Source organism: Solenopsis invicta, chromosome 4 (genome assembly GCF_016802725.1).
Source record: "Solenopsis invicta isolate M01_SB chromosome 4, UNIL_Sinv_3.0, whole genome shotgun sequence".
Classification (NCBI taxonomy): domain Eukaryota; kingdom Metazoa; phylum Arthropoda; class Insecta; order Hymenoptera; family Formicidae; genus Solenopsis; species Solenopsis invicta.
The window spans coordinates 5,412,071-5,425,646 of NC_052667.1; the positions used below are offsets into that span (position 1 = coordinate 5,412,071).

General features: G+C 37.3%; 1 protein-coding gene and 1 long non-coding RNA gene across 7 annotated transcripts in view; one reads left to right on the forward strand and one right to left on the reverse strand.

Annotated features, from left to right (window-relative positions):
* Nucleotides 1-143: 143 nt before the first annotated feature.
* LOC120357587 lies at nt 144-4,390 on the forward strand. Its single transcript, XR_005574604.1, has 2 exons — nt 144-949; nt 1,026-4,390. It is a non-coding gene; the product is annotated as an uncharacterized LOC120357587 (long non-coding RNA).
* Nucleotides 2,031-13,576, reverse strand: part of LOC105195558 (RNA binding protein fox-1 homolog 2) — a 339,314-nt gene continuing 327,768 nt past the window's right edge. For 5 of the 6 annotated variants that reach the window (XR_005574599.1, XR_005574602.1, XR_005574603.1 and 2 more), the window contains 4 exons: nt 11,639-11,805; nt 10,033-10,165; nt 8,885-8,948; nt 7,555-7,599 (listed from right to left, as the gene is read on the reverse strand). Coding sequence is in view for 1 of the 6 variants with exons in the window: in XM_026134731.2 (XP_025990516.1) it covers nt 7,555-7,599; nt 8,885-8,948; nt 11,639-11,805 (276 nt within the window). In the remaining 5 variants the exon portion in view is untranslated. Of the gene's footprint in view, nt 7,600-8,884; nt 8,949-10,032; nt 10,166-11,638; nt 11,806-13,576 lie in introns of all 6 variants that reach the window. The other variant, XM_026134731.2, reaches the window with a different exon arrangement.

Here is a 13,576-nt window from a genome sequence, read left to right on the forward strand (position 1 = left end):
CGAGAGTCAAACTTCCTGCGGATCTACCTACCGCGATGAAACGCGACACGAAACCGTAGCGCCCCGCTGCACGTCCGTCCGCCGCCGATTCCAATGCTTTACTACTAGCCCGCGACGCAGTGCGGCGCTAGGAGTGATCGGCGGCGGACCGGCGGACGGACGTGCGGCGAATCGGTTTCGTGTCGCGTTTTATCGCGCTAGGTAGAGCCGCAGGAAGCTCCATCAATTCTCGATTTCAATAATCATGCGAAGAGGAGCCACGGCGATTTGCGTAGCCGACGAAACAGCAGTCGACAGACCGGTAGCGTAGCGACTACGCAGTTCGGCTGGCGTGGATCGCGCGGCTCCGTGTACCTCTCGCCGTGTGTGTCTCACAGCCACAGTTCGCGAGTACTTATGTGAGATGGAGTGAAATGAGTCTTGTGTACGGTGACGATCCTGAGACGTGTGTGTTGACTCTTCGCCGTACACCGGGCGACGAATGTAAGTTAAGGTGACCGCCATGTTTGCATCGCAATGGACATTTCCTGCCCTTGGCGTGAAGCTTAAAGAGCGTGAAGTTTGGCGTCGACGAGCCTCTCTCGTCGCGAACTTCGTGTCGTTCATATGCGTACGTGTGACGTCATATCGTGAACAGAGTTCTTTTTGCACGTATGTACGTTTGAGTTTTCGTGAGTAACCGGCAGTGAAATAAACGTTGGGACGAGACAGTGAGATCGAAGACGCGCGCGTTGTTGTTCTTGCGGGACGGGGTGAAAGTCAAGATTAATTCATCCCGCGCGAGTCACCGTAAGTTCCGTCCGATCAATTCATCGCGCACCAGCTCGCGTGCTATCATCGATACCGAACGGATTTATTTTGTACGCGTAGCTACTTCCGAGGTTTCATGTGCGACATAGAAATAAATGCTTCGATAGAATATCGATCTATGCATTCGAACAACCCTGTGGTAAGTAAAATTATATTAATTTCTTTAATGTTAATTGTTTGAGCACCAATCTAGATTGCGTATTTGTGTGTTGCAGGTCAACGTGGTGGTACGACTCCCCTGCTGCGCGTCGGTCCGGTGAGTTATAAAATTTCTTTACAGTTTGAAACATCGCGACGCTTATTTTATTCCATGTCAGCGATAAAAAGAAGAAAACAAAAATGAATGGAGAGACAGAGCTGAAATGTTTATGTATGCATCGTCAAAATAAGCATCATTTGCAACTCCTATTAAGTTAGCCCCTTCCACCAATGCAAAATTAATTTTAAAATGTTTTAAAATCAAGCGCTAATTAGGTGCTACAGTTCGAAATTAGGTGCTTGAATCGTTTGCCAGAAAATTAAACATTTTGGACAGGCTTAACATTTAAGCTAGCTCCCTTGCCTGACTAAAAAAAAAAATATGTAAATGAATAAACAAATATAGTAGAATTAAATGCTAATTAGGTGTTTCAAGAAATAATGAAAATAAATTAAAAATATATATTACTTTTATATAATTATATTTATAAATATATATATTCATCACATTTTAAATATTATTTACTTTCATTTTTTAATCTAATTTTGAGACTCGCCTCTTCAAAGAATCATTTTATTCAAATGTGAGCAAAGAATCTTATAACGCTGCACCTAATTTACTGGAGTGCTTACTGTTACTAATTGTATTATTGGAGTTTTATAATCGAGTCACAAAATAAATTAAAAATACATATTCTGAAAAATTCTTTACTTTCTTTTTTGATTGTATGTTCTTGCTGGTCAAAAATTCGTAAATTTTGTGTTACTGTGCTAATTCTATGAACGCCTTCGTATAATTTGGCGTTAGTAAAATGTGTACAAGTTGTTTAATCGCGTAGCATATTTCATAAATCATCTCAAAAAGGATTCAAATCCACACAGAACAGTATAACTAAATCGGTTTTTAATCGATTTAGAAGCGATCGTTACCTCTCGAAAGACAAAGGCATACCTTTGAATCTTTGTTTGCAAAATTTACAGGGATGTGGAAGGCAAAGTATAATAAAAGAAGCCGATATTTATTTGAAAAATATTTAATAATAAACATTGACAATATACAGAGAAAATACGCCATAAGAAGTCGCTATGGGATTAATAAGAACCTAACAACTGGTCCAGACTTACAAAATATCATCAAATCAGACAATGATAAAGATGTCACGAGTCACACCTTATATTCCTATCAATATTTCGCAAATAAAGTTCGAGTTGACCATATATTCTTCCTCTCTTATACCTGTTTTCTTATTTTTTTACTCTTTCTACCGATTTCCATTAATTTCTCTTGTGAGCTCGCTATTTATGTTGAACTCTCGATCTGCACAAATTGCTTACGAGGAAATCCGCAAGGAGACACAGAGGGATATCAACGGCGTTTCTCTTTGTGGATTTCTCTTTTTTTTTTACACTTGCGAGAGAAGCGGAAAAAACAGGTAGCATTTTTAGCTGTTTCGGTTTTTTCAACAATCCGAATGTCACTGGGCATTTCTTCATTTGTGATTTTGTCTTCGTGCTACCTTATAATGATTAATTAATTCGTGCTCTTGATTTCACCAATTGTGGAGAAAAGGGGAGTTTCTCGCTCATCCGTCACGCACGTATACACACAACACACGTATAGGCAGGCACGCATCATGTCTCATATACAGATACATTAAACTTTACACGCACGCATTGCTAGAAATATCATTAATAATAACGTCCTAATGTCATGGAACATCCTTCATTAATTTTTCTTGCAATAATTCGAAAAAAACGGCACGGCGCTGCCGCGTCGGTTCGAGACAGTTTTGAGACGCCGGTCAAATTATATGCTCATCCTCGTGCTGATCCTACGATCGTACGACAAGGAGGGAAACATCCGGCAGCGCCCTGCGCAAATACCTAGGATATGTTGCTTGTAAGATGTGTCATTATGTAGTCATGTATTCATCTAGATTCATTTAAAAATCCCTTTACGGTATTTATCGTTAATTAATCATTATACGTATAATGTACGGTGCGTATCATTGAGTTATGTTACACTGCGCGATTCCACTAGCTCTGAGTCTCATCATCGATGAGGGGGTAAAAATTAATCATCGGCGGAGTTGAAAATTCAGGCTCGACATACCCTCGTTTACGTCCGTCGTTAATTAGTCAGGATAAAAGAGATCCTATCTGCACATCGTTCTCCATGTATTTTTAAAATTTTCATGAATGTTTTATGAGCTATTTTCATAGCTAATAATCATTCATGAGCAATTTATATAAAATACGGACCAGTCTGCAGAAACGAGTTCTTTAACCTGAAAAGGAAGGTATGCTCGACGAAGACTAAAATGAACGATAAAGGGGAGGAGATTCTGGGACACGAGGATACGTGAACGTGCAGAAATTTGGCAGAAGTCGTTGAACTTCCTCGCGTAAATTATATTATCATCTAGATATGTCGCGTTCTTTATAGACAACGTTTTTAACAGCCGAAAGAATTTCGCATCAATTCTCCCGTGATTTCTTTTTCCCGATAGTTAAGCAAATTAAAAACGAAATTCATTAATGGGACATTCTTTCAATGATCGGGAGAAACAAAGAACAACAGAGAGACTTGGGTGGGAGGGAGAATGTGGAGGCGAAAGAGAGCTGATTTAGCCTCTAGAGTCTATGAACATCTTGTACGATAGGCCTGCTCGCAACGGTAACGCGCATAAAAGAAGGGGAGAATCGAGGAAAAGAAGTTGTGCATTTGTGACGAAGATGGGACGCGATGAAACCGCGGGGGAAAAAAAGTGTCTCGCGCGGCTTTCCCGTCTTGCTAATTTGAGCTTGACTTCTTACGCTAGCCACTAATAATAATAGCCTATCGATAAAAGTATCGATTACGAGTAAGTATAAATTGTAATTACAGGTGTACAATATACAGGGAGATAAACCTCGCAGAATCTCTTTCTCGTGTGCTTGTTTTCAACCCGCATTAGATGCTCTCACGAAAATCTCTATTTCAAAACATAATTTCCGCTCGATCATTTCTTTTTCTCCTCCGAACCCATACGGCTCCTTGTGCTATCTTTCACGCGGAAGGGGATGTACGTCTATCAAGAAACCGAGAATTCGTGATTCTCAACTTGACACCCGTCACGTCGTTTATGCAAAACGAGCATGCGCGTCATATTTCCTGACAAAATCCGTCTTGATTTTACGTATTCAACTGCGTAATCAATTAATTAATCTACATTCATTAATTTAACGTTACGAGAATCATGAGTATGTTTGAGTGGGTTTCTTCTGCTTGCTTTAGAGTACTTCCTAAATTACAGTGCGTTCCTCGGCACGCTCCTTCAGGATCTTTGTGCTCGAAAAATTCTATGCTGATCTATTTACATGTACACGACGTTCGCGAGAGGAAAAAAAAAAGAGAATTGTCCTGCCTCGAGCGCTCTCGAGTCCTAGAGTTTAGCCTAGTCCTAGTTGAAGATTAGATTAAAACGTAACGACGGCCAAACTACCTGCCGTACTTTCTAAAACATCTTTGTCATATTTGGCTATTTCACACTTCTTTATATTCTTGCTTCTCCTTTCCATCCTTCTCCTTCTTTCTACTTTCCGCTCTTCAGTCGCATCAGTTTGCATTACACGTCTCCTTATTCCTGTACGTACGCAACGTATCGTGGCGCAAATATTTTATCCTCTTACGTATAATATATACGATAAATCCTCGCTTAACTATTAATTTAACAGAGATATCACTCATTCGACTCAGTGTGCGTACCATTTTTTCCCTTAACTCTCGAATAGAGCATCTTATACTTTCTGTATAGCGCACCGGTATATCTACTCGATCAGGAAGCAGTGTCACAAGAAATCTAGTGACCGAGAACGCCGATCTGAATAGAAACCGAGACTGACAACGATCGACGATAAAAACAATTATTTATGAACAAACTAATGATGATCGCCAAGAATGACAAATATATTTATATAAAAAGTCATGTGCGTACAGCAAAGAATTTCCATAAAATCTTAAATATAAATATAAAAATTATATCTAAGAGAGACAATATCAAGACCTACAATGTCGACTTTGCAACTAAAAAGGACGAAAAGGAAAAGGAAAAAGAAAAAAAGCGCTGTTTACATTACTTAGTAGAAAAATGTTTATCCGTATCGGCGTTTTCGATTACTCGATGTATTTCGCTGGGTCGGCATTTAGTTGGATCTAATCGTTCTTTGTAACGAGAAGACGAGTTCATTTTACAGGCACGCGCGCGCGTCACTTCGACATCGAGGAACCGAAACGACCTGCTGAGTATGCAATGTCCACGCTAAAGTTGTTCGCACAATGTTGCTTATTGCCGGTCTGATTTAGTATAGTGGACAGAGTCTCGTACGCCCTGCAAGATTGATCACCAAGAGACGTATTCTACAAATCTATCTTTGTTTGCACACTACTACTACGCTCTTGTTCATTGGCGTTGAGATTCTGCGCTTAGCAATTACGAGGTTGACTCTGCTTAACGTTTACTGTAGTAAAAAAAAAGAAAATTGTCATGTATCTGTTCAGTCGCTTAACTAAATAAATAAGTGTTACACTGGGCGGGGGGGATATCGCGTGACAAACTCAATGTCGGATTCTTCTCGAAGAAAAAAGGGAAGAAGCGTGATGAGACAATATGACCGTATTCGCTGCTCTATTGTTATATGACGTATTACAACAAAATGATGAAATTTTTCAAACAAATTGGAATGACGATTAAGTCTGCAATGAAATTAAATCTATAGAATCTCAAATTCAAAATATTAAAATTGAAACGGATCTTTCGAGCTTTTTTTGTAAATCCTTCAAATTTTGTTATTTGATACAAGAATGCACTCGTATGTTGATTTATAACATTTGACGTCTCGGTAGTCATAAAAACAATTAGATATTGTTTTAAATTTTGCTAATTGAAAATAACTTTAATTTAGCTTAAATGTCCACGAATGGAGCGAAATCAGAATTCAGGGTCAAGACGCTGATCGAATTACAGGAAGTAAATGAGGATTAAAAATGTGTTGTTGTAATTACGGAATCGATTTGATTAGACTCTGCGCAATTAGAATTCGGCATACTGTTTCAGAGGTCTAAGCGGTTCTTGTCCCTGTCTTCTTCCGTTTTCGCTACTCTTCTAAGTTTACTGAGAACAGAGTTTGGTTCGTAAACCTATGCATACACACACGCGCGCGCAAAAGCGCATACACACACGTATTTGGCATAAGAAACCCTACCGGTCACATGGATGCCTTTATTTCTTTCTAGGTCGTTTTTTTTCTTTTTTCTTTTTAACTAGCTACCTAAAAATCTCGCTTTTTCGGATCACCTCGTGTCGGTTCGTGTCGACTGAAATCGTCAATGTCTCGCTGCCACGAGAGACAAGTTATCTTACAGTGTAGTAAAGAACTTCTGTTACTTTGTGATAATTATTCATTCATTAATCGCGCGTTTACTCATCTTAATTCCATCATATAAATAAATCATGTGCGTAAAATAGTTCTGTTAATATTTGTGCGAAGTGTTTAGGGCTTTTCCGATTCGGCAGCCCCATCGAATTATTAACACTACCTGTTAATTTGGACTATGAATGCAAATGGTATTGTGTAACGTTGACTTAAACAGAAATAATTACAACAAATGTACAACTATATTACAAATATTTCGTTTAAATGGGCAAACCGTGCATGAGTCATGCATCGTATTGGATATAATATCACAATATTACTGCATTTTACAAAAACTATAAACAAGAGAGAGAAAGAAGAAATAACTATCGTTATACTTTACTTAGTGGCCCGTGAAATTTTTTTGCAAGATTAAAATACTTGTGAAATTGTATTAAATATGTCGTCAAGATATAATAGAATGTAATATATGATAGAATATAGAGAAATATAGAAAAACGTGATAGTCTTATCAAAAATAATTTTGTGCAGTAAAATTCGAATGTGCGAGAACAATTGCCATTAATTTTATTTCAATATTTTATATTCAGTTCAATTTGCTCAGACCGATTGATCAGATGGAAATGGAGTTGGGTAGAAGCTGCTCTCCCCTGCGAATAGCTGCTGGCAGGGGAGTGCAACTTAGAGGCGGACTTAGAGGCGACTTCCGGCCGAACACGACTCGACACTTCGATGCGCCGACCTCGACGCTGCCACTGCATTTACAGACCGATTTTTCTCGCCTATTTCAGTCGCCGTTCACATATTTATCGAAGGTACTATTTGGAGATTTGACGTAGATGGTGCTTCACTAGTTTACGTTGACAGCAGTTTCATTCCGATTTCTCGGACGACGTCGACCTTCGTCGTTGAAGGTGTCAAGAACGGTTTTCATATCTTCACGAGGATCTCGGGTCGCAAAGTAGGGAATAGAACCGGCGAGAAACAGCATGAGTGGAAGGGTCCAGGCTCGTCGTCTCGTGGGTGATCTCGATGACAAAAATGACAGTGATGATTGCGTCGACTTGTGTCTGGTCATGTTCTGCTGAGTATAACTTGGAAGGCTCTCGCGCTCTACTCTCAACGATCCATTTAATATGGCGTGAACCTGTTGTAGCCACCTCTGTACACTGTTGCCTGAAAGGATAAAAATTCATGAGATGCAATTTCGGCGTGATACACAGCGCAAACTAACCGTATAAATCGTCGCGACGTATTTAGCGTTACATGCGTTTGTCTCGAGATCTTATTTTCGAGAGTTGAAAAATTCACTTTATGGAAATAAATGGCAAATATCGTAAGCGACGTTTTACTTAGGGTTTCAATTTACGGTTACGACTCACCGGGGAACGCATTACGTATGTAAAAAGATGTTTAAGAGCTACCAAATATTCTATTATTGTAAATCATCTAACACAATAACCTGTTTCAGTTGTCATTATAATTTAATAGATAAATAACGTTTTCAGAAATAAATCATAAAGTTTACGAGAACTGAAACTAGTATATATTTTGATTTATTTCAATGAATACTATTAAAAATATGAAATATAACTATCTTTTAATTATAATTCAATTTTAATAAAATATATATTAAAAATTATTGCATGTTTTATTTGAAAAATTCTTATTATTTTTGTTTATGATTAACGTATTATAATTCTAATTTCTTACTGTATTGTAAATGTTCAATTTTAATTTTGTTTACTAATTTTGTTTATCATAGAAAAATAATTAAAAGAATACTAAAACTTCAAAAATCAATCAATTATGAAACACATTTCAGATATAATATAGTATATGTAATTCGATACTGTATAAGTTTTCAGATATTTATATAAAATAAAACAATTTCCAAAAGAGTAATGCATGCTATCTCCGCATTTTCTCATGATTCACTGTACGCCATTACGACGTAACATAGGACCATTTATTTGGAAACCAACGAGATCGAACTAAAAAATTATTTAATTATCGTCCCGTTAAATTGAGTTTGCCGGGAATGATTAAACTCCTCCACGAGTGCGGCGTGCACCCCATTTCGTTCGGTCATCCGCGTCATTTACACAATACGTACGACCCGCGTTCGCGGCGCAAACTTGAGATCGGCGATTCGAAGTCGCGGCGTTCGAGGATAAATGCGCGCGATGGGAGCACGAGCCATTAACTTTCGCCGCGACACAGTTTCCGTAAGTTGAAAATGTCCGGCATTAATAATTCATATGTGAGTGAAACGCGCCGCGGCCGAGGTGGTCTTTCCTAACGCCCGTTATTTATGGCGTAATAACGGGGTGCTCCATTCTCCTCCCATACGGTAGAGCGGTACTCTACGCGGGGGAGATCTATGCGCGCGATTTAACGGCACTACCGTTAAATGAAATCGTAAAAGTACACTTCGTAATCGAAGTTCCGTCTTTCTTACCCCGTAACCCGCCACAGGTCCGATGCCATGTCCGAGGTAGGGATCGGCGTATTCACGCCCGTAGCTGGAAGAACAATACAAAGAGTCGATTATTGATACCGTGAGATTTTCCGATTCGTTGAAGTCGAACGATTTCATACGGGCGTATTTACCCTCCCGATTTTCCTCGCTATACTCTCCGTGAGGAAGATTGGAAGAGGAATCGAATGAAACGTGAGAAATGAGAAGCAATGTCTGCAACGCGTTTCAAATATATATATATATATTCACATAAAATTTGTATGAAATCGATTGTAATACACTGAGAGAAAAGCGTTTGGTATTTATGATTATAATTGCATGGTGAAATAATTAGGGTTAAGAGTTCCATTTTTATCATCATAGTCATGATGTTAGTAATAATAACCTTGTTTATATTTCCATCAATTACGAAAAATATTTGCTAAATTATAATAATTTCAAATATTAATAGTAAAATTATCAAGATATGGATGCCAAAAATAAATAAAAATTTCTATGTAGCAAATATTGTAATTATAATTACAATTATAGTAAATATAACTATTTTTTTAACATTTGCACTGATAATAATTAATGACTTATAATTTGCATAGTCATTAAAATGCAAAATAAAAAAAAATATATAAAGGGTGCTCTCTAAACGTGAAAAATTAAAGGGAATATTTCTTGGTTTATTTTACGAAGAAAAAGTCTTATAAATATAAAGTGCTTCGTTTTTAAAATACAGGGTGTCAAAGTTAGAAGAAAAAAGAAATAAGAAAATTTTGAAAAATCTTGGAGATATTTTGTGATATTAAGAGAGAGAAAGAGAATCATTTTCCAGTACCAATAAAACATTTTTAGATCCACCAGGGCATTCGTATAGGGGCACATCATATTAAGATTTTGAAATTAAAGAATAGTACGCCACTGTTTTTTTCCAAGAACAACAAAAGAAAGAAATATAAAAGGTCCTTGAACTTTTTACACTTACTTAGAAATCATCCTGTATAGTTGGCATAAAAAATGACTATGAATTATAGTTAAATTATAACTGCATTTTTTTCAGTGATTCCATCTTTTTCTCTCAGTGTACTCATATTTAAATATACTTATTCCTTTATTTATATTGGATGCAAGATACCGACGCGAAGTGCATTAAGTGCGCTTTAAGGTTTCTCGGGAGGTGTGTCTGGACTTTCGGCGGGACTATCAGGACGGGTCTGGTTTTCGGGAACGTATCTGCGACTCCTAAGAGGTCGTCCGCGACGTCGGGATTTGCTGTAAGGAACGGACTTGTCGTGTTATACATCTGTGTTAACAATTGATTCTCCTCTTTTAGACACGGAAAATATGGATACGGATAATAAAGTTTTCAAAAAGTATTTAAAAATTTGAGCTGGATACAGATCTGAAAATAACTTTGTCGAATTATCAAAATAATTACGCAGGGCGCTCAAACTGGTTGCCAGAATATTAAAACATTTTGCAACATTGATTATACTCGAATGTCCTTCAAAATTATTTTAACGGTCCGACAAAATTATTCAGAACTATCCAGATGTATCCAGCTAAATTTTTAGATACTTCAACAAAACCATTCTTTTCCTAGAGAATTAGTATTTCAGGGAAGTTGAAAGAGGAGAATGAGGAAAACTGTGGGGGTTGCTCACAAATATAAAAGATGCAGGTAGTTAACATCATCAGGGATAGTGAGATGGAGGCAATTCATTCCGATGTTCAATACATCTCAACCTCACTCTCGTAATGGGGTCGTGCCGATGACTTCAAAGCGTCCCTTAATCTACACACGTGTATCTGCGTGTCGGTACACTATACGTACTGACCACAACTATGATGGGAGAATCATGGTCCTTCATATCGATAATGAAGGCAATATGCGTCATAATTTCGAATGTGCCGAATTCTGTTACGAGAATGAGTTCGGAATGCATCAGTATCAACATAGAAAGTGAATGTTTCGTCTAATAATGAATATTTCATCTAATAATAAATCTATTAAATTGTTACATTTTGTTTAAGAATGCAAGGAGATCAGTTATCGTATATTTTTTCTTGCATAAATATTTTTCAAATAAACGTAAAATAGAATTATATATCATAGAATTATTACAATAATATATGAATTTAAAAGTATATAGAGAAATGTTACAGTAACAACAAAGATTTATATAGTATCTCACAATATAGTGATGTAACAAGCGCTAAATAATGTGTTATAAATAATTCATGCGTAATCAATGACGCATCATTTCAAGTTTTCACACCTGAAATCTTGAGATCTTATAAGAAAAACGTGTTCGCGTAGAAAAGTCGCAAAGCTTCTCTAAGAGAAATAAAAGAAACAAGTTCAAAAAATTTTCTTTCCTTTGCAGAGGTGCTTTGCTTTTTCGAATATCGTACAAAGAATTTCTAAATTTATCGAATCAAATTTAATCAATTTAGAATCATATTTCGTTTAACTTTGCACCTACTTTATTTCAACGGATTTTTGATGAAATAAGATCAGCGCCAGGTATATCATTTAACATTAATAATTACACATTCTCGTTAAAAGAAACTAACTCCAATTTTGTTAAATAATCCAGCTGAAGCTGGCTCGTTAAATCTGGGACATTCTATATATATCGAATAGTAGAGAAGGGGAAAGAGCGAGAGGGAGAGAGATTCTGGAAGATTCGTGGTGAGAGTACATACACGGGACTTTCTCGGGTGAAAATGTGGTGCACTTACCCCGCGACTGCGGCATATCCTGCGACCGGTTGTGCCGCAGCTGCAGCTGCGCCGTATGCGCGCGCAGCCACCGCCGTGTAGGTCGCTGCAGCTGCGTACGTAGCCTGCTGTGCCGTTGATAGTGGTGTCTTCAACAATGGTGAGGCTGCGGCTGCCGCTGCCGCGGCCTGAAACAACAACCATGACCCGCCATGCAAGGCTCAAGCAAGCTCGAAGACAGACAGAGAGGATGATCTCAGCGAGAAACGATACTAATAGGATCGTTCCTAGAGGCGTTCGTGTCGTTGCACACAGAAAACGTATAGCTCTCTACTCCATTGCGGTTCTAACTCCACGGAAAAATGATAATTGCAACTGGAATGTGAGGCGTAGGACGAAAACAACATCGGGAAAATGTACCCAATTATGCAGCCATTATCAATTAAACTGCAATTACTTCTGCAAGTAAAGTATCCAATAAACTCAAATAAAAACTTTAAATGAATATGCACTCTTTTACCAATTGATCAATGTCTCGATTGATCAACGTCTATGTATAAATCTACTTGAAGAAGATGTACAGAACAAGTTTTAATTGGAAACAATCTGAGCATTAGGCGTTAATAGAACACAACAATGAATGATATTGCATCAACATGTGTAATTTTGCTGTAGTAAACATATTTTTTCAAGACCTTTAAACCAGGAATACGTCAATAATAATTTCAACGTTAAATCGTTGTGACCAATCATTTTCTTCTCCGTGACTCTAAAATATTTTTTTTGTATATTTGCACAATATTACACATGCTTTGTAATCTTATCATTTTTCAAATCCTGTTAGAATAGAACATTTTAATAGAAATGTTTCAATAGAGTATTTTTAAAATTTGTCTCGACTCTAGAAACAAATGGTACATGTTACTGTCTAATTGTTTGCTAACGTTTTCTATGTGCAATTACTACGTGAAACGCATCAGCATTGTTCGTTGCGACATCGATAGAACAGCGAGATGCAACAGCCGAATGGCATTTTCAGGCTTGAATTACATTGGGAAAAAAAAAAATTTTTTTTGTCGCAAACCTTTGCATTTCTCTCGCTGTTTTAAAAATGTCAGTGCATAGATATTCAAACATTTCGAGCACATAACTAACTGTGACACTCGAGGCCCGTATTTTATACGAGCTCCGAGAGGGATATTTTATTTACAAGGAACATGATCTGATCGAAACTGAAGATATTCAATTTATAATACCAAGCGACTATGTTATTGAATATTCGCGATAAACATTCCATTTGCTAATTAAATCCTAAATGACAAAAATGTACTAAAAAGAAAAAGAAATAAAAATTCTTTATCGCTTACTAATCTCGAAACTATACTTTTCGTAAACATTTAAAATGGAAATGAGAAAATAATTATGTTTCGGAGATGTTTTCGACATGGTTACTTCTTTCGTTCCATATTAAACAATTGTGAATGAAATGAATGAATGGAAAGATGTAAAAATGTCATGCAACATGAAGATTCATGAAAATAGTCACGGTGCAAGATATGAAAACTACAGATACACGAAATAGAAAAGAATTACGGATCAAAGATGACGAATCATCAGTTTTTTTTTCTTTTTTTTTCCACTCTTGACGCAGGCCTGGCCGATGGGAAAGAAACCATTCTAAACCATCCTCCAAAGTGATCTCGAAAGTACTTTTGCCCAAGTAGCACAGAGTAGAACGGAGTTTTGTTTCGACAATACAATCGTAGAAGCGAGAGCGAAAAGCGTTTAGGAAAAAATCCTAAAATAACAATAAATAATTGCCAATCATAGGAGAGGAAATTCCCGACCCAATAATAAATAATTGTTCTGATCTTCCTAGCATGTTTTGTAGCCATTGTACCTCAGGCAATAAGTAAACCCTCTCGAGTGAGTCTCACGTCAAAAGGGTCGGCCATAGTT